Source organism: Scomber scombrus, chromosome 9, assembly GCF_963691925.1.
Source record: "Scomber scombrus chromosome 9, fScoSco1.1, whole genome shotgun sequence".
NCBI classification, from domain to species: domain Eukaryota; kingdom Metazoa; phylum Chordata; class Actinopteri; order Scombriformes; family Scombridae; genus Scomber; species Scomber scombrus.
In genome coordinates, this window is record NC_084978.1 from 3028122 (window position 1) to 3055493 (window position 27372).

The window sequence follows — 27372 nt, forward strand, 5'->3', positions numbered from 1 at the left end:
TCAGAGGGAGGGAGGCTGCATGAAGCATAAAGACATCAGCGCTGTCATCCACCGATGAGAGACTTCCACTGGACAGCGAGATGGATGACTGGAGGGATAACAGAGAGGAACAACGTGCTACTGATGAGTCAATTCCCCAATGAACAGAGACAGAAAATACAGGACTCGCTATCACTCATAAGATTCATTTACAGTTTGTGTAAAAACAAAAGTGGAAAATTAACATAAGTACAGTAAGGTGAAAGAACACAATAGAAAATGGAAAATGACTGTACATATATACTCTCCATGGTGTCAGGATCACTACAAGTTCTTATCAAACCACAGCGGAAATAACAGGTGACATTTTCCTGCACTTCAGTTGTAAAGGAACATTTAGTTAAAGGTGCAATATGTAAGAATTAAGTAAGAATTTTAGTTTAAAACATAAAAAAATATGAACAAAATGCGAAGAAATAATAAAATGAGACTTTCCTGGTTGCCTATAACAGCCTGAGGATTGATATGTAAAGGACTTGGGATGGTTTTGCTGGGAAAATTCAAAGGATATGACATTTATGTGAGTGCCTTTCTTCCTGTCCTTTCTTGGTCAGGTAATCAATTTCTGATTCTCACATCATGCACCCTAAAGTTTCATTGCAACGTTTTGTTATCTACTTGCTCGTATTTACGGATCGTTTCAAATCAGAACGTCCCCACAACCTGGGAAGATTGCTGTCTAGTTCGCCAAATTTGCACCCAATCTAAACAGTTACTGAAGCTGTTTTTAGTCTGTTGTATGTATGAATCTGTCATCTGAATTCATAGATGTTGATTGAAGTTGTTGAACTTAATATTACATAATGCTCATATCAACAAAAACGATTCAGTGAAACACTTGAACATTTTTTTATTGTACGTGTAAAAAAAAAACAATCAATCAAACTTTATTAACATAGTATTCATACGGGTTAGTGCAATTCAGTGTCAGTTCCTTTTTAATTGTTATTCATTGCAGCCTCAAAAAAATTAAAAAAAATTCTACTCTATATATTCTACTCACGTATAAAAAGAGTTGAGAAAACCTTAAATCTTAAACAGAGTTGACAGTGATGTCACCCGTCTTCTATTCACCCAAACCTGAGTTAGAGTTTATCCAGGCGGAGCAGAGGTCAACCAATCAGATTAGATTATCAGCAAAACAAACACCACAGACCTCCTGTCTACAGCCAGTCAGTGTGTGTGTGTGTGTGTGTGTGTGTGTGTGTGTGTGTGTGTGTGTGTGTGTGAGAGAGAAAGAGAGAGAGAGAGAGAGAGAGAGAGAGAGAGAGAGAGAGCATTCCCAGTTGAATAAGAGAATGCTTTTGCAGACGTGCTGTAATGCAAACACACACACACGCACACACACGTACACACACACATGCACACACGCGCGCGCACACACACACACACACACACACACACTCATCTGTTTCCAATTAATTCACCACCTGTATGAAAGTGTGTGTGTGGCCAAGTCATTACCTTTCGCTCTCTTTGTCTCTCATTCATTTTTTAATCAGAGATCATATCATTTTGATTTTTTCTTTCTCAAGCAGCCAAAAATGTCTAGATGAGATCTCACAGTTTTCTACAGGAAAGGAAAAAAATAAAAACAAGCTACTGCATGAAGAACATCTGTAACAGCTGCAAAGATTCAGGGCCGATTTGTGGTTAACTTGAATATATTTTTTACTGTGTAACCTGCAGCTAAGTAGAAGTAGTAACCTTCATCCCTTTCCCCTCCAACACAGCTGATAAGGAACGGTGCAGACGACAGATCACGGCACGCTCGGCTTATCAGACACACACACATTTGAGTGGTTCCATTACTTTCACATGAAGGTTGACGTTCAACACCTGCAGCTCTGATCACCACATTTCTGCTTTGTGTGTATTTGTGTGATTCTGTATCTCTGTTACAGCTCAGAGGAACACACATGCACTAATATAATACCACCTTTACTCAGACTGACACGGTGTATCTGAAAGGGTCAATATGCATCAGATAACCTTCCTGCTGACTAGACTTGAACCCTGGAGGACTGTCATTTCTGTCAGTGAGACTGCACATAATTTAAGTTACTTCCCATAGAGAGAGAGTGAGAGAGAAAGAACAAGAGGGAGACATATAGAAAGCATGAAATTGCAGATTTATGAGAAAAGGAAGGAGCATGCAAATGGAGGCAGCAAAAGGTGAAACAAAAGTAACTTTCATCTGGTAATGCCATGCAGTGTATAAGTGACTTTATTGGGTCCGAACCTGTTTAAATACACACTGATGATAACTATAACACAAGTGTCCAGACCACCAGACTTGACTCATTTAATCAGCTGATCTCAGTCTTCAGACAGTTGATTGGTTGAAACATGCATGCTCTTGATTGGTTGGAACAATAATCTGCACGTACACGGCCCTTTATGGAATAGTTTGGACATGCCTGATTTTCAGAGATTATCTCCTCCTTCATCCTCAGGTTTCCATCACTGATTGAAATCACTGGTCTTGTGTTGTATATTGTATTGAGGACAAACTCACTGTGTCAAATCTGTGTGTTTTTATTGTCTTGATGACTGCATGAAGATCAAAAACACTACTTGCAACCATACAGCCTTACAGTCCAATCTCCATCAAACCATGCATACCAGCTTGTTGTACGCACAACACAAAAAAACACACCAGGGAGCTGTATGTGGAATAAAAACCCATAAATAATCTTGATTAATAAGCTTGTTAAACACAATACCAACAATGACATTAATAAGATTTATGAAGCTTGCCAGAGTCCAGACCTTTTGAATCTACCCACTCAACCATCTCCACTTAAATGAAGTGCAACGATTTGACAAGCAGGTGAAATATAACATCGTCTTAATGGCAACAGAGAAAGAAGCCAAGATTATTATCACTAGTATTGCCCCTTCATTCTCTTCATGCAGAGTTTAAGCCTACTTTAGCCTTTAGCTGAGCTGTGATCGCTGTCTTTGCATGGCCGTGTCTTGTTGCAGGGACAAGTCATTGCTCTCTAATCTGATTAGCTCAACATGTGTGCTTGACTAGAGAGAAAGCTGCATTTTTCATTCGTTGCAAGAAAAGCACAGGTGTAATTAATAACATGAATCATGTCTGCATTGCATGCATGCGTGCAGGTTTCATGGCCTTCGTATTGTGCATGCTGGCTCACTGCTAGAGTCACTTACCAGGATGCCTGTATGCAACAGAGCTATTGTGCTTTTCCTGCTATGATGAGTCAAAATACCTGCTGTGAAGAAGGTCTAGAGTGAGGCAGCATTGATCATCACTGAGATTAGCAACTTGACTAAAAATAAAACATCTTCTTAAATAAGATTATTTATTTACAAGCAGAATGACACACAACCAGCAGTAAGGAGTTGCAGCCTTCAGCATTTACTCCACAATCCTGCAACACACGATCAAGGTGAGCAAAACGAATCCTCTAATACCACCATCCTGTCCTCTGGAAAACATCCAGAAGCATTTTTTAGCTAGATTAGTTTCAGCCCCTCACCTGATTGTGTGTACGTGTGTGTTTATATGTGTGTGTGACCCCATTAGCAGCATTAGCAGCCATTATCACTTCACTCAACAATAAATTCACCTTTTGTTTGGACTGAAGCCTCGCTGAAAGCAGCTGGAAAACGAACAGGGAGTGTGTGTTTATATGTGTGTGTGTGTGTGTGTGTGTGTGTGTGTGTGTGTGTGTGTGTGTGTGTGTGTGTGTGTGTGTGTGTGTGTGTGTGTGTGTGTGTGTGTGTGTGTGTGTGTGTGTGTGAGTAGTTAAAAGCAGGATGTAGCTGATCTGCTGACCCACATGTTGCCAGATAAGGATCAGAGTGGAAGAAGACAAATACCAAACTCTACTGTGCGGGGGATACACTGACTTTGTGTGTGTGTGTGTGTGTGTGTGTGTGTGTGTGTGTGTGTGTGTGTATGCATGTCATTCCATTCATTTTTCGTATTAGTTTTGCAGACTGGATGAATGTTTTTATCAAACTTGATTAGCAGAGAGAGAGAAGCCTAGCGCGACGGAGCAGACGAGCAGAATTGAATTACAGATTGAATAGAAACGTAACTTTTATACTCTAGTCTCAGGATGAGTTGATGATAGTTTACATTTTTCTTCTTGGCAGCAGATCCCATTAAAAGAGCAATATCAAAGCCTGATAAAACACATGTTATTCCTCTGTGCTGACATGTTGCTTCATTATAAAGAGTTTTGGCCATGTTAGTTTATTTAGAAACGGCTCCAATGATTAATAACTGCAATCACATTTTCAGTCTCTGGAGAGTAGTTCTGTGCAGCTTTGCTAAGTTGTGCTACAGATCACAACTTGTTTGACTTTATACTGAAGTTCATCACAATGTACAGTGTAGTGCAAAGTCACCACATCCCTGCACATGTGTTTAAGAAGTGTACAAATGTGTTTTTCACTTTGCTGCACAAAGTTTTACTCATTTCTTTGCCTTTATTTGAAAGTAAATGGCTTAGAGGCCGACAGGAAAGAGGTAGAGGAGAGGGGAATGACCTGCAGCAAAGGTCCCTTGCCAAAATCAAACCATGGATGCTGGCATTATGTAGCATGCACGGTAACCACTTGACTCCCAAGCTGCTCCAGTTTTACTCATTTCTAACTTAGTGAGGCTTCCAAACAGTAAACTCACACTGCTTTTAGCTCCTTCCTCTTACCTTGCACATCATGACGGTCCCTCAAGTATCTTTCCTGTTTTGAACGTCCGATTCAGATCACAACATGTTGACTTTATACCGAAGTTCATAACAATGTACAATGTAGTACAAAGTCAAATGGTTGTGATATGAAGCACAACAAGCTAGCAAAGCACTGTAAATGAAATGACATCCCTGCACATGTTTAACCCTTTACATACTGTTCATATTCTGACTCATAATTCGTCTCTACACCAAATAACATTCATACATATTTGATTAATCCTTCTGTTTTGTTAATCTTGTGAAAAACAGACATTCACAATCACTATTTTATTGTCCAGGAGACCTTTGATAGAATATGATGAATAAAACAACTCATTTGAATGCTGATTTGTGATCTTTATTCATGAAACAGGTCAAACTTGTACATTTGCATATATAAAAATGTGTATCAGCAGATTTTTTTTAAATTTTTTTAATGCATTTTATATCCATTTTTATAAATTGTGGGTCATATTAGGATGAGTCTGGCTAAAATAAATGCGTATAAGATGTGTTTTTACAGCTCTCAAATGTAAAACATGGGTCATGAACAGTATGTAAAGGGTTAAGAAGTGTAAAAATGTGTTGTTATCCCTTTGCTGCACAACGTTTTTACTAATTTCTAACTTAGTGAGGCTTCCAAAAACTAAACTAAACTGCCTTCAGCTCCCTTCGTGTCTCTTCCCTTGCACATCAAGTGTCTTTTCCTGTTTTGAACGCCCAATAGTACGACTACTCCCTTTTGTCTTGTGATTGAAATTGTCAAGTTATGTGGTTTGTTATGTCTTCTGTGCAGCTTCTCCACTTGAAAGAGATGGACTCACTCTTCTACTCAGAGTCTGACTGGATTCCACTCAATGAAACAAACAGCTTTTCCTTTTTTACTTATTTTATTTTCAGGTGCAGTTTAGACAGAATGGCATTAGATGTATTTCATTTTGATGTTTCATAAGGTGAAAAACCTTTTACAAAGAAAATATTATCTTTTAATGTTTTATTTATTATTATTATTTATTATTATTTGTGATGAGAAAATCACACTTACAACAGTGGAAATAAATCAGTGGTATAAAAACCTGACTCGAACCCCAACATGACCGTCAGTACTTTCTGTCAGGGTCACTTCTCATTGGTCGATCCCACATGACAACAGGTGATGACACAGGTCTGTTAACACCCAATCAGTGACAGAGCTGAACCCGTTCACCTCCCGTCCTATTGTCCAGGGGCACTGATTTGTTTGTTGACCTCCCCGCTGTCGCCCTCCTCTTCATCACCTCTTCTTTGTCTATAGCTCCTTAAGCCCTCTCTCTCTCTCTCTCCACCTTCCTTGCTTTTTATGAAACATTCCTGCAGACTTTTCGCCTCTTCTCTCCTCCTCACCTCCATCCTCCACCTCCGTCTCCCCTCGCCTCCTCCGCTGCATCTGTGAGTGAGTTTCCTGCTGCAGGAAACAGGCTGATGGTGGAGGCCAGAAACAGGATGTCCTGGAGAGGAGAGGAGAGAGGGGGAGAGGAGAGGAGAGGAGAGGAGAGGAGAGGAGAGGAGAGGAGAGGAGAGGAGAGGAGGGGAGGGGAGAGGAGAGGAGAGGAGAGGAGAGGAGGGGAGGGGAGAGGAGAGGAGAGGAGAGGAGAGGAGAGGAGAGGAGAGGAGAGGAGAGGAGAGGAGAGGAGAGGAGAGGAGAGCAGAGGAGAGGAGAGGAAGGGAAGGGAAGGGAGAGGAGAGAGGGGGAGAGGAGAGCAGAGGAGAAAGGAGAGGAGAGGAGATGAAGGGGAGAGGAGAGGAGAGGAGAGGAGAGGAGAGGAGAGGAGAGGAGAGGAGAGGAGAGGAGAGCAGAGGAGAAAGGAGAGGAGAGGAGATGAAGGGAGAGAAAGGGAGAGGAGAGGAGAAGAAAACAAAGGAGTTGGGAGGAAAGGAGGAGAGGGAAGAGAAGGAGAGGAAAAGGGGGAAGGGAAAAGAGGAAAGGAAAGGAAAGGAGTAGCAGAAACAAGAGAAGAAGAGAAAGAGAAAAGAGGAAACAAGGAGGGGAGATGTGATACAGAAAGAGGAAAGGACACAACAGAATCAGAGAAGATGATGAATGAGTTTTTATATGTTTTATTTATATAGCCCAAAATCACAAATCATAAATTAGTCCCACCTGAATAAGATATTAGCTGTCAGGTTACCATGGAAACATACACATTGACATGCTACGCATATAAGCAGTTTACTTATATTTAACTTTATATACTGGTTTATTTTCTCATGTGTTAATAGTGTTCTGGTTTGAGTGACTAAATAAAAAAAGGAGCATCAATATTTCTACAATCTGTTGTTCACAGGTCAGTGTAATCCGTCCAAAAGTGGTATTTTTAACAACTCTGCATGTGTACTGCACATATATTTATGTTCTTTTATATGTTTTTTACAGGGACGATACAAATGATTTTGACAGGATTGTTCATCAAGAAGTCAGTTTTTAGCTGTTGTCTCTTGGCCAGATGTTAGTTTAGCCATTAAACAACAAAATAAACCTTTGAAATCCAAACAGAAGAAAGCTAAATAAAGCAGTGAGCCGAGGATAGAAGACTTAAAGGAGCATGAAGATGTGTCATAAATAAAACTACTCACACACAGCTTTACTGACGTCAACCTCTAACCTGCTTCTATGAGTAACTTTACCGTCAGCGCCCACGTCGCCTTCTTAAATTAGCAGTGAGGTTTGTGTTGTATTTCTGCTGCTTGTCATGCAGATCATAAACAAAGTGAGAGATCTGCTGCAGGATTTGACACATCGGGTCAGATCTGTGCTCGCGTGTGTTGATGTAATAGCAGATGAATCATTTACACATTTGTTTATTACAGAAAAAAACCAGGTCTGTGATCTTGTTGGCGTCTTCCTTCCTCCACTGTTGACATCCTCATCCGTACCTACCTTCTCATATCATGTGTTTGTTTCCATTTAATCCTCTCTGGTACCTTTTTTGTTTGTTTGTTACTCCTGCAGAAGTGATGATGCGTTTAACACTTCCTGTCCTGAGTGCATGCAGAAGCTCCAGTTGTTCAGATTTCATATCTTAAAATCAAATCTGCTTTAAAAGTATTGTGCATGATCATGTTACAGCATATTCTGTATGTCAACATAAAAGCGACACTCTGAAGTGCAGGCGGAGGAAACAGCAGCGCCAAAACATTTCTGTCCGTATGTTTAAAGTGTGTGTGTCTGCAGGGTTAATTGTTTCTTCCTGTGATTGTGGATCTTCCTCCACCTCACCCAGACCTACTGACCTCCTCAGCACACACACACACATGCACACACATGCAGACACACATACACACACTAAAACACACACGATAACTTAAATTTAATATAACAGTGGGTGTAGATTGAGTATCAGGATTTGATGATTTACTCTTTACACTTACTTTTCACACTACAGTGGCAGCTTACAGTTAAAGATACAACTACATGGTCGCCCATGAAGTTGGAATAAAATATTTTTTACCTCTTTCCATGAAATGATTGTGAAAATGTGATTTATTCTTGATAGATAAAGTGTATATATTCTCAAAATTTTATTAATCAGTCTCATTGCACCTGGTCAAAGGTGATTACTGATGTGTATAAATAGAAAATATAAAGAGGAATGTGTCTGAAAACTAAATTATCCCAACTTTATGGGCGACCGTGTATGTACAAAGAGTGCAGATTTACGGAGCGCACTCGTAGCAGCATCCCTGTTTCGGATCTGGCAAGTGACCTTTGTTACATGTCATACTAATTTCTCTCACTCCCTTATTTCCTGTCAGCTTCTATGTCACCGACTGTCCAATAAAGGCAAAAAAACACCCAAAAAAATCATGTTATATTGTATCCAGATGCTTCATGAAGTGTCTTAGGCTGTTTTTCAACCTACAGTTGTCTGCTTTGATCTAAATGAGTTGTCAGTAGTTAGTTTGGTTTCTTTGTACACAGAAAAAAAACTTGTGAATGCATAATTTAAAGCCATGTGAGGACATTCTCTCCTCTCATTGGTCAGATGTGTCGAAGGTCAAAAGTCTTGCAGAAACTCCCAAATATCAAGAAGGCAATGCACGTCATTTCTTGTGCAGCTCAACTAGCTGCTACAGTAGGAACTGTTCATTTCCCTCCTCTGCATTACACCACACAAGCACACAAAGCTATGAGAGTGTGTTTAATGGGTGAGGTTGAGGCTGACTCAATTTCCTACCACAAATGCTCCAGAATTAGTTTGTGACCAGGTTGTTTTTGCATTGTTTAGTCCAGTTTTTCTCTTTGATACAATTCATTTGAGCAAATCTGAATAAGGTAATCGTACCCGCTGATGTGGATCAAAACAAAAAAAACAACTGCACCGAGACCTTTTAGAGGAAAGGGTCAAAGTTAGAGACCACCATCATCGTGATCACAATTAAAAACTATGGTTAGGTGTTTTCTTTTTTTAAAGGTTGGAGAAAGGAATCAAACAGCTGTTTCCCGAGTTAAAGCCTGATGTTTTGGTGACCTATGACCCCTGGTATTGATCTAGATTTGCTTCCTGATTCAACACAGACCCAAAACCCAACAGCTGTTACACATTTGAATTTATTTATTTGTAATCTGTTATAACTGTCGTGCTCTCAGTTGATAAATTTCTCAGTGAAAGCCAGAAAACAGCCTTCAAATGATATTTATTTATATTGTGCAGCTGCTGGTTAAGAGCACTGAGACTTTTATTATCCTAATTCAGGATTTGAATAATTTCTTATTGACACAGTTTTTCATTAACAGAGGAAGTAAGTCCTCCAATCTTTAACGACTCATGATGAAGGAGCTGACAGTTTTTTTTTATTGTAAGTAATTACTGTAGGTGATCTTTTGACTCATTTGCTGTGTAATTTTTGCCAGATTCACGAAGGATTAAGAACATAAAATGACCCTGGAAATGTTCAAAATGCAAATCAAGTGAGAAAATTATAGTAATGATCTTTTTTCTCTTCATTAAAACTGGTGTATCTTTCAGGTCAGTCTCTCTGCTATACTTTAATTGTTCTGTATCTTTAATAAAACTTCACACAGAGCTTTGAAACCAGTGTCCAATATAAAACCAATTTAAAGTCCAGCAAATCTCCCAGCAGCACTTCCTGCTCATTTCTACACAACTTTAATCAATTTCCCAAATTTGGGGCAAAAAGAACAACAAAAATACACAGTTTATTTTCAGCACTACCACCACAGTGAGGATGCTTCAGTGCAGACTGTGTGATATCTCCAATAACATTTACAAAGGAAATTGAATTTACCAGACTTAATTTTTTCATCTCATGATCATAATCATGTTCTTATTATTAGATTTAAAGGGGAACACCCGAGATCAGGGCCAGTATTCAAAGAGTCTCATTGCTAATAGTTGGCAATTTTTTAACAATTTTGGATATTAAAGCTCTGTTCAGAGGAGAGGAGACAGAGGCTGTCATGCAAAGTGCCAAACTGCTCATCAGGAGGAGTCTAACCATTCACACACTCACACACCAATGGTGCAGCCTTCAGGAGCACCTCAGGGTTCAGTACCTTGCACAAGGACACTTTGCAGACTGGAGGAGCCGGGGATCGAACCACCGATCTTCCAGTTTCCAATAGTGGACGATCTGCTCCACCTTCTGAGCCACAGTCACCAAAAAACATCCCTCCAAAATCACTCAATGCAGGTCTGAGAACTAAGAAGCTATCCTGAAAGTGTGTTCCTATTGTTAATATATATAGCCCCTGTGTGTGTGTGTGTGTGTGTGTGTGTGTGTGTGTGTGTGTGTGTGTGTGTGTGTGTGTGTGTGTGTGTGTGTGTGTGTGTGTGTGTGTATGTGTGTGTGTGTGTGTGTGTGTGTATGTATGGTGTCCATATGCTGTGGTTGCTCTCTAAGCTCTCTAAGCCTTCTCGCTGGTTAAAACACTGCTGCTGCCAAAGAGTTGCACTTCCTGACTGAGATTAGTCCAGGAGCGAGTGGTCTGCAGCTGTCTCTCTCTGTCACACACACACACACACACACACACACACATACACACACGGACACACACACACACACACACACTTTTAAGGGGCTTTGATGGGAATTTTAACCACACACATGTTGCTCGTAATTGGGAGGAAATTCTCATTGGCTTTGGGTTATTAAACATACAGATTTGTACATTACTGCTCAACATGCAGCTTCTCACAGTGAGCTGTTATAAACAACACATGTTCCTTATTAATTGAACAGGTGTAGAAACAGAAATGTAAAATTAAGACATTGCTATGCTGTATATGATAAGATAAGATGCTATATATCATATTTTTCATAACAATAATGTATTAAATATCAGTGTGTAATGTGCAGTGTGCCTACAGATCAGTGACTCTGCAGCTCCCCTCGGCTTTATGCAACTTTATGCTCATTGTTTAGCTGCAACGTTGCTGTTTTACTTCACTCTCAGCGCTCTCATAGTGTCGTTTTTGGCTGCAGCAGGACAGGAAAAGCTCTAAAAACCTGGCATATGAGGGACATTCAAGAATTGGAGAACATTTTCTGTCCCACCCATGAAATTTCAAATAATCCATGCACAAAATACTAAAACATGCACTTGTGTAAAATTATAGTTGTCTTGAGACTAAATGTAAATATATCTGTAGTAAAAGCAGTTACAAAATATTATTTAAAACACCAAAAAGCGCCCCAGCACCCTCTAAAAGGGCTTTTTTTCTCTTGTCCCGCCCTCCTGACGACCAACTTACATATCAAGTATAACAATTAAAACAAGTTGGAAGAGATATAGATTTCCAAAGTTGCTTAAATTATAATAAGTCAAGTCTTATCTAAAATTAAATGAGTATTCAATGTGATGTTTCTTTAATGGTAAAGGATTTATTAAACAATATTTTTTAAATATATGTTTTTCAGTATCTGTAACAGGGTTGCACCAAGCACAGAAGACAACAAATAAAACATTTAATAAAAACCTTTATTTGATGGTTTACTACCTGTTTTTCTTAAAGGACGTAACAGAATGGAGGTCAATTTTTCACTAATGTTGATGCCTAAATTATCCTCCAGTTCTGAAATGACCCAAACAGAAATCTGTCACGTTGGAAATTGAGAGTTCAGAGCAGTCTGACGCTTACTTCTACATATATTTACCTCATTATTTGACACTTTGGCCATGTTTAATATGAACATCTGACATTATAACATTGTGCGGGGCTGCTTGAAGGTCTTAAAACTAGATCAAGGTAACCCAACGAGACACAAACATTCAAGACATTCATTTATTCATTGAGGAAACTTATTACATCTATATTTCCTATATGTGTGAGGCAAAAAAAAAGTATATGAGCCCTCGCTTTCAATAACTGGTGTGATCATCTTTCACAGCAATAACTTGAACAAAACTATTTATTAGAGGAATTTTATCCCGTAACTCCTCACAGAACAGATGTTGGGCTTCTTGGCATGAACTGTCTGCTTCAAGTCCTTTCACAGTATTTCGGTAGAATTAAAGATCAGGACTTTGACTAAGCTATTCCAAAACATTAACTTCTTTTTGCTTTAACTATTATTTGGTAGAACAACTTGTGTGTTTGATGTCGTTGGCTTTTTTCTTGACTCAATGTTTGCAACCCGTCCTGGTCCAGATGCAACAAAGCAGGCCTGAACCATGATACTATCGACACTATGTTTCACAGATGGGATGAGGATCTTGTGTTTGAATGCAGAATTCGCTCATTGCCAAACAAAATGCTACTTTACTCAAGCCGCAAAGTTCAATTTTGGTCCTCATCTTTTCACAGAACTGCCTTTTGGCTTATCTACGTGGTCTTTATCAAACCGTAGATGGCAGCGATGTTCTTTCTGGAATGTAGCTGCTTTCTCTTTTCAGCTCTGTTACACACACTATAATAAATGAGCGTCCGATGGAAAAGGCTGATGATGAACTAACCCAGCTGGACACTTACCTGTGTAATCCGATAAGCTATTGGCACTTAGACATTGAGGGCATGTATACACGTAGCCAGGTATCTGGAAAAATTGATATATTTTCATGTGTTTTTGCCTTTCATCCAGACAAAAACTCTGTTTTAGGTCACTGCAAATGATCATTTATGAAAACTCTGACCAAAGTGGAGATTTGGGAAAACTCTGAGTTTTAGGTTCCCGAATGTCACAGTATGCGACAGAAAATGCATCAACGTCAGGTGTGCAACATTAGGCTTTATGCAGGTTTGTGTAGATGAAAACTTTCCTGAAAATGATCTGGTGTGTACGGTGTTATTATTGAAAACGGAGGGGGGGAAATTTTATAAATACCCGGCTACGTGTATTCATGGCCCAAAACTCACCGTGAAAGACACAGGAGCTAACCACAACACAAAAAACCAACTGCAGCCACAACACAGAAATACTCATGACACACTTTTAGACAATAGTCAGCGATCCGATCTTGTTTCTGCTGTGGTTTTATCCCGGAAGAGCCGCCCAAAAATGTTTACAACCCTGAAAATGTCTATGGGAACAACAACTGGGAGGAACCAAGATGACAACTAAAGTAAAAATGCAAAAAACCAAGGATTAAGATTCAAGATTCAAGATTCAAGATTTCTTTATTAGTCATTTCATACACATGTATTTGCATACACAGGCTGAAACGAAAAGTCGTTTCTCACCCGCTCCTAGCAGTGCATTAGAGAAAAAAGGGGGTGTTAAAAACATTCAAACATGTAATAAAATTAATAAAATAAAGATAAAATATAAAACAAAAGAAAAAGAAAAATAATAAAAGAAAACAAACATTTGTTGCAACATTCAGACCGACATTTAGCAGCATTTTGGGCATTTGGGGGGGGCGGGGGGGGGGTTTAGGGTTATGCATGAGAGGGTTGATGAGGGTCTTTGATGATGGAGGTAACTCTGTGGATGCAGCGCTGCTTGTAGATCTCCATCAGGGAAGGCAGAGGGGCACCAACGATTTTGCTCGCTTTTTTCACGATCCGGTTTAGCTGCTGTTGTTCGTTAGCCCTGCAGCTCCCAAACAAGGAAGTGAAGCTGTATGTAAGGATGCTTTCGATGGTGCCCCTGTAGAAGGTGGTGATATGAGGAGTGGAGAGACGTGGTGAGGTGAGGCGTGGAGTAGCCTGATAAACCAGAAAGTCAAATACAACAACTCAAAACAGACATCTATAAGAAGGAAGCCAGTCAGGGAAGTTAAACAATAATTGAACCACTAGTTGAGAACATTATCTTGGATATGCACGTGCAAACACACAACTATCACTATGCTGCCAGATGGCACCGGGTTAGCTTTCCAGGAGGTTTCTATGTTGAGGCTGATTGTAATGTGGCACAGCTGTGGCGATCAGCTGAGGAAGGGGAGGGCAGTACCTGGCGGGAAGAGAAAGAAGAAAACCACTGACGTTGAATGTTCTCCTGATGGTTGACTCATGAACATTGACTGTAACCACTGCAGTAAAGGCCTTTGGTTTCCTAGAGGTTAGCCTGGAGTCCCTTGTGACCTCCCAGACTATTACATACATTGCTCTTTGTGTGATCTTCATTGTCCAACCAATCCTGGGCAGGATACACAATCTGCCTGCTAGTCGACTACTGGAGTCCAAGCTCTTTTGAAATGGTTGTGTAACCCTTTTCCAGCCTGGTGAGTATCAGCAACTCTTCTTCTAAGGTTGTCAGAAATCTCCTTTTGTTCAACCCACCACATACTTTCACCAAACTGTGTTGTAAAGTTCAGATTTTGACAGTAAAGAACCAGATTTTTTTTTTTTAAATAAAACAGAGCCTCTCAGACTCACACTTGATTGTCATCCCACTTATTTGAAAAACACTTGACTCTAATATATCATTCAAATGGACAGTGGATAATTTTCCACAATAAATAAACAAACAAGTGTAAGAATTTGGACTAATTACTTTAACTGATGTCTCTTTATCTAGTTTTAGAACCTTGGTGGAAATCTGACCATATTTTAGGTCATATTTATGCAGAAATAGAGCAAATTCTACAAGGTTCACAAAGCTTTCAAGCAGCACTGTATATGTATATATATATATGACTGAAAATAAGGAAAAGCATAATAGGTGCCCTTTAAATCCGCCTTCTGTTGCTGTAGCAGTCAGCAGTATAGCAAGTACCTTCAGATAAGAGATAAACGTATTTCTACTTATTGTGCACGGCTCAGACTAAAAATATAACCATGCGAGAGCGGAAACGGCGCTGAAACGTCCTTGCTGAAATAGACTCAGACTGTCAAATGAAAAAGACTCAGAGAAAACTCGTCAGCGATTTTCATCAGAAAAGCAACAGCTTCGAAGTCAGGAATCCACGTGAAGACACATGAAGTTTTTTTATTTGGTGTTTCGGTGTGATAAAGATTATTAAAGCCATATTTTTGACATCATCATTCTGCAATTCATGTTTTCATATTTTATGACTTTTCAGCTTTATTTCATAGTTTAAATCATTTGATAGAAAAATAATCATATTTAATGAGTTGCTTTACTTTGATTAGGTAATTCAATAGTTACATTACTTATTGTATTTTTAACTTTTAATCTGTAACCTTACACTTCACTTACACTAGTTTTACACACTTCTGAGTTTGATTTCTTTGCTCCTTCTTGTGTAATTCCTCACTTTCCTGCTTTTGTTTTCTGGTTTCTTTGCTGCTTCCTGTTAACATTCACTGCTGCTGCAATGACTCAAAATCTGACTACACGCTCGGTAAAAATGTCTAATGTTCTAATAAAGGAAGCTGAACTTGAATATATATTATTATTATGACATTATCAGTTTTGCTCCAGTAGGAAACGATTTGAATCACAAAGGAAGAGAGAGTTTGCATTATATGGCTAAAAATGTATGGACTTTTTTCTTGGTTTGGGCCCCAAAATGAAGGGAAATCTCAGTGCTGCAACATATATTAATGCTGTTGTGGCTGAATGGGAGAAGCCAGGTTCAATCATCTGAAGATTAATGAACAAAGTATTAAAATCACATGATCAACCATCACATATAGGTAGAATATACAGGTGTGCACATACTTTTGGCCATATTGTGTATGATTTTCAGAGGAAATGCTGCCATCTGGTGGTGACACTGAAAACTGCTCCTTATTAACAGCTGGGCTATTCTGTCATACCTCACTTATTTTAGGAATTTCTTAAATATAATTTCTGATTGTACAGCACATGCATGTTAAAACTGTAACATTACATTGCAAAGATAATATTATTTACTGTTAAAACTCTGAAGTATAAACAATCATGAACATTTCTGCATACATCTGATGTGACAGTTTCTCCTCCTTTAAACCCAAATTATTTTTTGCACTTAATTTGTTAAAATCACACAACAATAACAAAAAAAGCTTTTCTATCTTTCTCATCTCCTGGTAAATATTGTCATAATCAGCTTTTTAATTATCAACAATACACAATTTATATAACAACTGTACATTTTATGGTGAGATATTCAGAGGAAATGCTCGTAGTGATATTGTTATCAACGCCTTATGAAGCAAGGCTATTTTATCATACCTCACTTATTTTATGAATGTTTATCTAATTTTAGAATTTACTACACACTCATTACATTGCAAAAAAATAATATGATTTACTTTGAAAACTCAGATAAAAAGCAGGTTTTAAATGTGTTAAATTACACAACAAATAAGCTATTCTATCTACCTCACCTTGTGGTAAATTATAATAATAATCAGCTTTTTAATAATGTAAAAAGTCAGACATTAACAATCGCTTGATGGGGGGAAAAAAACAACACAATTTACAAGATGACGTTTATTAAAAACTGTACATTGTGTGAAACAATCACATGCATGACTGAAATGTTCAACATTTGTGATCGTCATTATTGATTTTTAAAAAAACTAATTAAAATTAGTTAAATCCCACAGATCTGAACATTTTTCTATAATAAATCTCATCTGGTATTATTGGTATGATATATTACATGTTCTTGTTTTAATCCCTGCTACAAATCCAGTCATGTACCTAAAAGTCAAAAATAAATCAATCTAAAAGAAAATAAAGAAAACTAACATCTCTCATCCAAACTGTAGGCAACTTAATAAGCTTAATGAGCAATGCTTAGCTTCCAGCAGCAAACCCTTTGTACCATTTACAAAAAGACACAATCAGTGATTAAAGGAAAAAAACCCAAAGTACTTTAAAAGTAAAACTCAGCATCACAAGCTGGTGCAAAAAGAAGGTGAAGAACATACGAAGGCCATTAGTATTTAAAAAAAAAAGATAATTTCATCACAACATATGCTTTAACAGTTTCCCTACAGATTAAAATGTTCCCCAAAAAAAGTTTACAGTAAGCAGAAGTACAAACGTAGCAAATGTAAAAAAAAAAGTCTCTAAATGAAGATTCACACTTTAAAAAATCAAGTTTCAACCTTTTATCTCCTAACATACTGCATGCACACCAGTTATCAGATCACCATTTACAAAGATTCAAACAAACTAAACTCAAATATATATGAAAAAAAAAAGATTGCAGATATATGACATTTTTTCAGGCTATCAAAACATTATGAAAGTCCTCAAAACGTAAATTTCACTCTTGCAAAACCTTTTAATCAAAGCTCTTTTTGTTTGGTTTTGAAATATGACATGATGTTCATCCCACAGATCTAAAAGGATTTAAAAGAAAATACTCACAGTAATCTTTAACACTGCATGAAATAATTAATGGTTTGTTTGTTCTGTGGATGAATTGAAGCGATGCTGAAATACAAATCTTATACATCAGAGAAATGGTCCAGGATGCAGTGCGGCTGCAAGGCATGATGGAATAAATTATACTTTGTCTTTGCATTAAATGCTTTCCCTCTCCTGGTTCTGTTGTAAATCACAATGTAACATGCAAACATGTAACTGCATCATTTCAGGAGCAGAACAGTTGGTTAAAAGGACCTAAAACTCCCTTTGTTCTGATATTTAAAAAAATAAAAACACGCACAGCAGCACTGATTGTTCACACATGCTGAATCATATCTGCATAAATTAAAGGGAAAGAACTGTACCTAAAATTTGCCATACTGGAAAATAACTGTGATAAATTTAAAAATTAGGAAACTTTACTGAGGAACTTTTTGAGATACCAGACATCTGAGAGAAAAATGAAAAAAAGTTTCAGCTATTTTATTTCCCAGAAATCTGAGCATAAAGAGAAAAAATAGCTAAAATCTCACTTTTTTTCTCTCTCTGGTTGCTTCTAATCCTGTCCTATGCTTTGAATAACTAAATTAAAATTCACCATAATTTCTTATTTAACAAATCAAGAATTACTGTAAATATTAATTTAGCTTAATTTCAATCAAATTTCAGCTGCTGAAGCATATTTCGTCATTCTTTAAGTATCTACAATAAAAATAAATAAATGTAGCTTGGTGGATGAAATGGATCTTAACTCAAATTCTACTATAAATAACCAAACTGTGAGGTGAAACTACTACGTTTATGTGTGCATGTATTAAGACATGAGTGAATTCATTATACTTATGTAGAGCAGAAATGATATATAACTTTAGATTATTCTTTAGATTAGTTTCTAATGATTTAAAGTGGATAAACGTTAGGGTGGCATCGAGGCATTATGGTTTATCAGGGTATTTAGAAATCACAAAGGTTTGATTTTCAATGTGTCAAAAATACAGAAGCTCCACTTTCTATTAAACTGTTGAATAGATGTTGTGTTGTAGTACACAGCAACGGCCACCAGAGGGCAGAGGTCAGTCTTTCCTGGGTAGATAGAATTCACTGTGCAGACATTTGATAGAGACTAATTATGAATCTGTATGAATACTTTGCTTCAGTTATATATATATATATGATTAAACTCTGCTGGGTCACAGTGTGGATGAAGAGTAGTCATAAAGTACTTTTCCACCAGTCATATCATCTAGAAGACGCGTCCAGCCAGACTCCATTCATAAATTCCAGGTTTAAGGAGACTCAGCTGCAGGAAAACATTGTTTCCTGCCACAACATGATTTAAAGTGTTTTCCCTGTTCAACAGATACTGTTGTTCCATTCAGCTGACACATAATCACACTAACATACTCCATACCGTGCTGTTGAGCCACTCTGAATCACTCCTTCACCACAACAGCTTTATATCAACACCTATAACTTTATGTTGAGATGACGGCTTCCAACTACAAAAGCAGTTAATTAGCTGCATGATTTTACCAGCACGTCATCTCCGTTCAGCTCACTAAGGTATCAGTGTCTGTCTAATGTATTGTTTCATTAGTATATGTACCATGAGTATTTAAACCCAGCAAGACTGGTCTAAATAGGCTAAATGCATTTGTTTGTTTGTTTGTTTTTAAACACAAATATCTTCATAAACCGTAAACCTGGTGAAATGTCAGGTAGCTATGAAAGTATGAGGAGTAGATACCGCCCAAGCCTAATAAACCTTGCAGAAGAGATTCAATATAAGCTTATAAAATGTACGATCTGATAATGGCTACTATTAAGCTATTATTAGCAACCTGCAACTTAATGTATAAAATAAGAAATGTTTGTGTTCGTCATCACATTTTGTCCTTTTCTTAAAATTAACGAGGTTTATCCGTTTCAATACTTTGTGCAACTTCAGCTTCTTTCCCAATTTTTGATCGTTTTTTAAATGTGCAAATAAACAAAAACTCCTTGAGCTTCTCCCCACTAACTGACTCTGGTGTTTGGTTTTTAGTTGGAGTGGAGGGAAAGAGCGATTTTGAGGCAGCCCAGCTCGTTCCCCTCCATGCCCAGGACGCCCTGCACCCGGTAGTTCCCGTTGGTGAGCCAGTAGGGCAGATCCACGTGGGGCAGGTAGAAGTCTGACTGGGGCAGAGAGTACGAGCCCTGAGGAGACAGTTAAAGACAATTACAATCTCATAAAAGTCTCGACTGATTGTTAAATTCAAAAGCACATCAAAGACACAATATTACAGCGTTTAAATGGGCAATGATTAGAACTGTAATGATTAGTGCATTTATTGATTAGTCAATACAAAAACATTCATCTGATTTTTGAGGATTTGCTGCTTTTATCTGTTTCATATGATAGTTAACTTAATATCATTTTGGACTTTTGGTAGGACAAAACCAGCAATTTGAAGATGTCACTTGGCCTTCAGGTAATTATGATGAACACTTCTTACTATTTTCCACATTTTATAGATCATATAAAAATTTGCTCAATCAAAAATAGGGTTCCTCTCTTTACAAATGAAGGTCAGTTTATTAATTCAGCTGATTTAAATAGTTGGAGGAGCTTTAAGATTTTGGGGGAATGAGGCTGATGAAGTTGTATTGATATTATCAGGGTTATCTGATTTGGGGTTTGGGGGAATACAGAATAATAACAAAGCCTGAGTTATAAACTGGAGGCATGATAACATGTTAGAGGGAGTGAGCATCTAACAAAAGAAGCTATCAAGTTGCATTATGGGAAATTTAGTGTTTTTGGAGTTTGATGCAAACTAGGGACTAAATGTCAGGAACTCTTTGCCGCTACAGAGATTATCATTTAAAGTTGCCCAAACTTTATGAATCTGCAAAACTACATTGATTTAAAGGACTGGTTCACATTTTTTAAAAGTATGTCTTAAAATAGCAGTCAGGAGCCCATATGAACACAGAAACAGGTTTTTCTGGTTGTAATCATTCCTCCTGTTCATACTGATCATTAGTAGATTTCCTCCTAATGTGCTTTCAATGTAAATGATGGAGGGCCACAGTATTTGTTTTGCATTCAAAAGATGTGAAGCTTCATCAGTGTGAGTTAGTCATGTCAAATGATATCTGACACATTTACAGTGTTTTTAGCATCAGATTCCCTCTTAGTGTTTCCCTGTTGAGCTGTGGTGGAAGTATAGTAACAAAAAGACTTTGCTACTAAAAACACTAACGTTGAAACATAGAAGATGAAGATTTGACTCCTCACCTCCTTTACCCTAACCCTTTCTATCTGTCTTTCTTTCTTTCTTTCCTCAGAGGGACTTTGGTACTAAAAACACTGTAACGTTGAAACATAGAAGATGAAGATTTGACTCATTTGGACGACTGAAGCTTCATATTAGCTTCAGATTTAACTTTTAAATACAGTGCCTTGCAAAAGTATTCATACCCCTTGAACTTTTCCACATTTTGTCACGTTACCACCACAAACTTAAATGTATTTTATTGAAATTGTATGTGATAGACCAACACAAAGTAGCGCATAATTGTGAAGTGGAAGGAAAATTATATGTGGTGTTCAAGATTTTTTACAAATAAAAATCTGAAAAGTGTGACGTGCATATGTATTCAGCCCCCTTTACTCTGATACCCCTAAATAAAATCCAGTACAACCAACTGCCTCCAGAAGTCACCTAATTAGTAAAGAAAGTCCACTTGTGTGTACTTCAATCTCAGAATAAAAATAGCTCTACTGTGAAGGCCTCAGAGGTTTGTTAGAGAACAAACAGCATCATGAAGACTAAGGAACACACCAGACAGGTCAGAGATAAAATTGTGGAGAAGTTTAAAGCAGGGTTAGGTTATAAAAACATATCCCAAGCTTTGAACATCTCACAGAGCACTGTTCAATCCATTATCCGAAAATGGAAAGCGTATGGCACAACCGCAAACCTACCAAGACATGGCCGTCCACCTAAACTGACAGGCTGGACAAGGAAAGCATTAGTCAGAGAAGCAGCCAAGAGGCCCATGGTAACTCTGGAGGAGCTGCAGAGATCCACAGCTCAGGTGGGAGAATCTGTCCACAGGACAACTATTAGTCGTGTACTCCACAAATCTGGCTTTAATGGAAGAGTGGCAAGAAGAAAGCCATTGTTGAAAGAAAGCAATAAGAAGTCCCATTTGCAGTTTGCCACAAGCCATGTAGGGGACACGGCAAATATGTGGAAGAAGGTACTCTGGTCAGATGAGACCAAAATTGAACTTTTTGGCCTAAATGCAAAACGCTATGTGTGGCAGAAACCTAACACTGCACATCAACCTGAACACACCATCCCCACCGTGAAACATGGTGGTGGCAGCATCATGCTGTGGGGATGCTTTTCTTCAGCAGGGACAAGGAAGCTGGTCAGAGTTGATGGGAAGATGGATGGAGCTAAATACATGCCAATCCTGGAGGAAAACCTGTTAGAGGCTGTAAAAGACTTGAGACTGGGACAGAGGTTCACCTTCCAGCAGGACAACGACTCTAAACATACCGCCAGAGCTACAATAGAATGGTTCAGATCAAAGCATATTCATGTGTTAGAATGGCCCAGACCTAAATCCTATTGAGAATCTGTGGCAAGACTTGGAAATTGCTGTTCACAGACACTCTCCATCCAATCTGACTGAACTGGAGCAATTTTGCAAAGAAGAATAGACAATAATTTCAGTCCGTAGATGTGCGAAGCTGTTAGAGACATACCCAAAAGACTTGAGGCTGTAATTGCGGAAGAAGGTGGTTCGACAAAGTAATGACTCAGGGGGGCTGAATACATATGCACGTCACACTTTTCAGATTTTTATTTGTAAAACATCTTGACCACGACGTATCATTTTCCTTCCACTTCACAATTATGCGCTACTTTGTGTTGGTCTATCACATAAAATCCCAATAAAATACATTTAAGTTTGTGGTTGTAATGTGACAAAATGTGGAAAAGTTCAAGGGGTATGAATACTTTTGCAAGGCACTGTACATTTTTATGCACAGAAGAAGGACTGTGGATTTAGTCCTCCATCACTTCCATTGTAAGAGCATTATGAAGGGATCTTGTAATGGTCAGTATGAACAGGAGGAAGAACAATGTGTTGATTTAAGTAGCTGACAATTGTCTTAGGACAGAATAACTTAAGATCCCTTTTTATGATGAACTAAACTTAAGGGTGTAATTTCAGGGTGTAATCACTGATAAGAAGCAGCAAAAGAGACATTTGTTTGTGTGTGTGTATAAAGGTGGAGATGATTTGACTCATTTAGGTGGAGATGATTTGACTCACAGCTTTAAAGGGGCAGCGGCAGGGCAGACCGTAGGTGTGCAGCGGCTCAGGACAGTCCTGACCAGGTGGGATCAGCTGATTTAAAACATCACAAGCATCCTTATAGTGACAACTTCCTATCTCCTCCAAACAGGGAACTGTCACCCAGAAACCTGCCACCTCCTTCTCCAGAGTCACATTCACCTGGAGAGAAACAGAGAGAGAGACATTTTCTATCAAATATAAAAAAGATGCCAACGTGGATGGACTCGAAACAACAAGGTGGAGCCAGTCTTTTTTTAACAAACTAGGTCAGACAACAGGAAGCAGCAGCGGTGTAAAAACCACAAAGTGAGATATTAAAAAAAAAAAAAAGAGGAAGGAGTTTTGAGGAAGTCATCTGAGTAAAAAGGCTGTTTCTCTCTGGTTACTGACAGCAGCAGAGATAGAGAAGTGATACATGTTTTACACGTCAGATCATGAAGCTTTCTGTCTGAACTGACTGATGCAGGAGTGTAACATGAAAAGACTGCTGAATGTTTTCTAGTTTTTATCCAACGTGTGATTAAAAAGAATCTTATCAGACAGTATGAAACACTCGTGTCCTGCAGGCTCGACACTTTTCAGATTGTTGTCAGCTTGGTTTCATGGCTGATTAGTTCATTACAATCTAAACTGAACTGATTAGAGCTGAAACTATTCACAACTTTAAAAAAAATAGCTTTTAGTTAGTTTCAAATTGTTTTACTATTGTTGTTTTTTTCTAGATTTATAGTTTTATTATAATTTTCATCAATGCATTATGAAGAGAAACAATGCATGAACAGTGCAGAACAACAACTTTATAAGAATAATGCATTAGATTAAGTAAACTCTAATGGAAAAAGGAGGCATGAGGAAACATTTGCAGTGCAGACAGAACCTAAATCGTGACTAAAAACAGTAATGAAATAAAAAAAGCAAGGAGCAAACAAAACAAAAAAATGGTGTCATAAAATATGGTAAATAAAAGAAAAAAGGTAGTTGCAATGTTACACACATAAAGGGCCCAATTATTCCATTTCAACATGTATAAATCTACTTTGTTCCTTTTACTATAGTTTGCATTAGTCCAGTAATCTGTGAAGCACTTTGAACTGTCTGTACTAAGTCTAAAGTTTGAAGAGTATATCTCAGACAGTTGTAAGAGTCCATTTGATCAGTTTAGTATCAATCAGATACTGTTTGTGCTGTTTATCTGCTGGCTGCTGATGGAGGCATGATGATGATGTTATCTACAGTCCTGCTCCTACTGAACACAGGACCAATGCTTCACTTATTAACTAACGTGGAAAGTCTACATTTAAACTTATAGTAACAGTAAATATCAACATCTCATGCAGGCTTGATAGTCTAAAACTCAACTTTGGACAATGCATCAAATAAAAGACACATCATTACTGCATCAGGCTCAAATTTCATGCATAACAAAGTAATTGGCTGGCAGCAGATCTAAAGAAGAAGTCAAACTTTAGTAAACCGTGACAGAAGTCGATGTGGCTCAATCTGCACGATGACCACAACCAACTAAACTGCTATGATCTTTACTTCCTACTTGACTATCTTTACCCTGCAGCTCAGAAACAACTGTCTGCTTCATCCTGCACTGTGGAAACCTCACAATTGATGCACAAATGAATCCTGATATTCACTGCAATGTTTATGCTTAGTGGTTTTATAATGCAAAACAGAGCATTGAAATCTCAGAGGGTTAGTGGGTCAGTTTAAAGGTTTTATAGCTCAGTTTTTATTGTTATACGCGTGATAAGAGACAAATAACAGTAGAGATAAAAAAGTAAGCTGAGTCATGAAGTTTCTTTTCCCTGCTGGTTTTTATACATCAGCAGCTTTACAGCCTCTTAAACTCACTTCTGCTGGTTAGAAACAAACCACACCTGCAGGCAACACAAAACACACTCTCTCTTTTGGGATCTGAAACTGTAAACAACGTCGCTGTCACAAGCTGAAACCAAGATTTAGGGGAATTTTCGAGAAGTTTTTAATGGTAAACAGAAGGGAAAATAAAGCAGTTTAATTAATCAAACCAAAAAAAGGAGAATAATAAAGTGTTTGTCCAATGAGAAGACAGTTTTGCACGAGAGGTTTAAGCACTCACCACAAAAACTGTGCACCAAAAAGATTTATAAGACTTCTAAAATTAAATTTAGATAATAAAAACACTGAATTAACAGTCCTCAGTTTAGGCCAGATGACATATGCAGAAGTTTTAATGCTTTTTTGTCTATTTTCTCTCATTTTTTGCTTATTCCTGTGATATTTTACAGCCTCTTAGTTTCCTTTTTGATTATGAATACAAAGTAAAAGTGTAAATCCGGTGCAGCATGCAGGCTCAGATCTGCTCACATGAAGCTCACAGGATCAGCAGCAGATCCAGACACGCCTGCTTCTTAAACGCAGCCTTACACAAGACAGTCAAACCGGTCTTGTGTAATATTCTGAGCCAAAAAAATAAGCACCTAATGATTACTTCAGCTGACTCCTGTGTCTGTTTTTACAAAGATAAGTGTGTTAAAAAGTGCTGATGTTTGTACTGTGTGTGTTTAGAGAGCATCAGTGTACTTACGGACAGAGGAGCGGTCAGCTCGACAGACGTGGATCCGGCGGCGGAGGCCGTCAGGTCACCTGGGATGGAGATGGGATCCGGAGACACGCTCAGATTCTTCAACACAGCTGGATCGTCGGGCTTCCCGCAGTTCTTCCAGTCAAATCCCAAAATCTGACCAAAAACACACGAGGTGAAGCAGAATCAGAGTCAGAGATTTGACTTTTTTTTTTTTGCCAACTTTTTGATTTCCTTCCAGACATGTTTCAATTCATTTTGTGGTGAGAATATGGAAAATCAGTCACTTAATATCATCACTTAAGTTTCCCTTAACTTCCCTCTCTTTTCAACAACAACTTATTTTAACTTTCAAGAGAAAAAAAATGGTAATTTCACTGCTATTTCTCTACCCAGAACATATTAGACACATTTTATCAGTTTTCACAAATGCAATAAAGGTTTCACAAATTTTCAAGTGACTTTAAATGATGTCTAACACTTTGTCCAGAAGTATGCATAATGAAAATCAGCCACCAAATATCATTATTTATGTTTCTTTCAACTTCCACTTTAATGCTGAAACTATATTTATTCACTCTGGTGTTTTATGGTTTAAATTATGTTTAATTTAACACTTTTTCACAAGTATAAGTGGTGAAAAGATGGAAAATCACCCACTAATTATCATTATTTTTACTATTATTATTATTATTAAGTTTCCTTTCATTTCCCCTTTATTCACTCTGGTGTTTGAAAGCTTCACTTTAAGGTTTTCTCACTTTAAATGTACAGCAGTAATCATGCATATTTCAGTCTGATGATATTAAACATTATAAAGTTGCTGCAGATGCATTAAAAACATTTTAAAGCAGAATTTAAACTAAGTGTTTATAAATCATGAGTCTCACCTTGGCGTTGGTGACTCTCCTGTAGTTGACTCTAGTGAAACCTGCAGCTGCAGTCAGACTCAGAGTCACAGCGAGGATCAGACATTGATGCATCCTGCAGACCGGAGGAAGAGGAGGAAGAGGATCCGCTGTGCAGACTGGTTCACGTTAAAATGATCGGTAACCTCGGTGTGATCGGTAAGGTTGAAGTGATCGGTGTCCAAACACATGCAGAAAGTCTCTGAGCCGCTGTGTTTCCGTGTTTACTGAGAGTCATGTGACCGTTCAGCTGAATCACGTGAACTGTTCCTCTGATGATGTCAGTGTTATCTGCACAGTCAGTGGTTTCATTGTTCACTTTAGTAGCATGCTTCTTTCTTTCTTTTCTTTTTACAGAGATAGATATACACAGGGGCGATCCTAGAGTCTAGAGGTGATGAAAGCGTGGATGAGCTTTTCTAAGTCTGCTGTTGAAAGTCCTGATCTTTGACAACTGTCTAAATTGGACATAGCAGGATTGTAGAAATGTGGTCACCTGTGCATCAAAAGAGAGGGCAGAGTCAAATATAATCATTGAGGTGTTTATTCCAACTCTGAAGCCTCTGAAGGGATTATTGTCATTGCAGAATGTGCCATTATCAGCCGGTAGGGGGCGCCCTCTTCCTAAATTTTCTTTGGAGGCCCTAAACATTTGTTTATTAATTGAAAATATAATGTTGTTTTTTGGTTGTTGTTGTTTTTGTTAGTTTTTTTTAGGAAAATAAGCCAACTAAGTATGTACGATAGTTAAATATAATAATAATCATACAAATGTCCCTAAAAATATGAAGACAACATTGTATCTGTAATGCAATGCAATATTCACACATTTCATCCCAAACTCATATTTGTAACTAATTGTTCTGCACTGTTGTTGTTGTGCATTGAATATAATACGATAAGATAGTCATTTATTATTAGTCCCAAGATGGGAAAATGTACATTATTGCAGCAGCAAGAGGATAGCAAAAATAGAGCATCAATAGAAAGAATAAAGAACAATAAATAATATGTAAGTACCTTCAGGGGTCTGTCGCTGAAGGAGCTCTCCAGTGCAGTCAGAGTA

At 38.0% G+C, this 27372-nt stretch overlaps 1 protein-coding gene across 1 annotated transcript; it reads right to left on the minus strand.

The window, feature by feature from the left end:
- Nucleotides 1–18362: 18362 nt before the first annotated feature.
- gm2a (ganglioside GM2 activator) lies at nt 18363–26523 on the minus strand. The gene is made up of 4 exons (XM_062425750.1): nt 26289–26523; nt 25402–25554; nt 22800–22982; nt 18363–19658 (listed from the first exon to the last, which is right to left on the minus strand). The coding sequence occupies exons 1-4, from the start codon at nt 26379–26381 to the stop codon at nt 19503–19505; spliced, it is 585 nt and encodes a 194-aa protein (XP_062281734.1). The 5' UTR covers nt 26382–26523; the 3' UTR covers nt 18363–19502.
- Between the last annotated feature and the right edge of the window lie 849 nt (nt 26524–27372).

What these genes read in the sequence shown, in the direction of transcription:
- gm2a (XM_062425750.1), bottom strand. Translation starts at nt 26,381, where the DNA reads ATGCATCAATGTCTGATCCTCGCTGTGACTCTGAGTCTGACTGCAGCT. An exon ending in AGCTGACCGCTCCTCTGTCC is followed by an intron (nt 22,983 to 25,401) that starts GTAAGTACACTG and finishes GTTTCTCTCCAG; the next exon opens with GTGAATGTGACTCTGGAGAA. An exon ending in GCCGCTGCCCCTTTAAAGCT is followed by an intron (nt 19,659 to 22,799) that starts GTGAGTCAAATC and finishes CTGTCTCCTCAG; the next exon opens with GGCTCGTACTCTCTGCCCCA.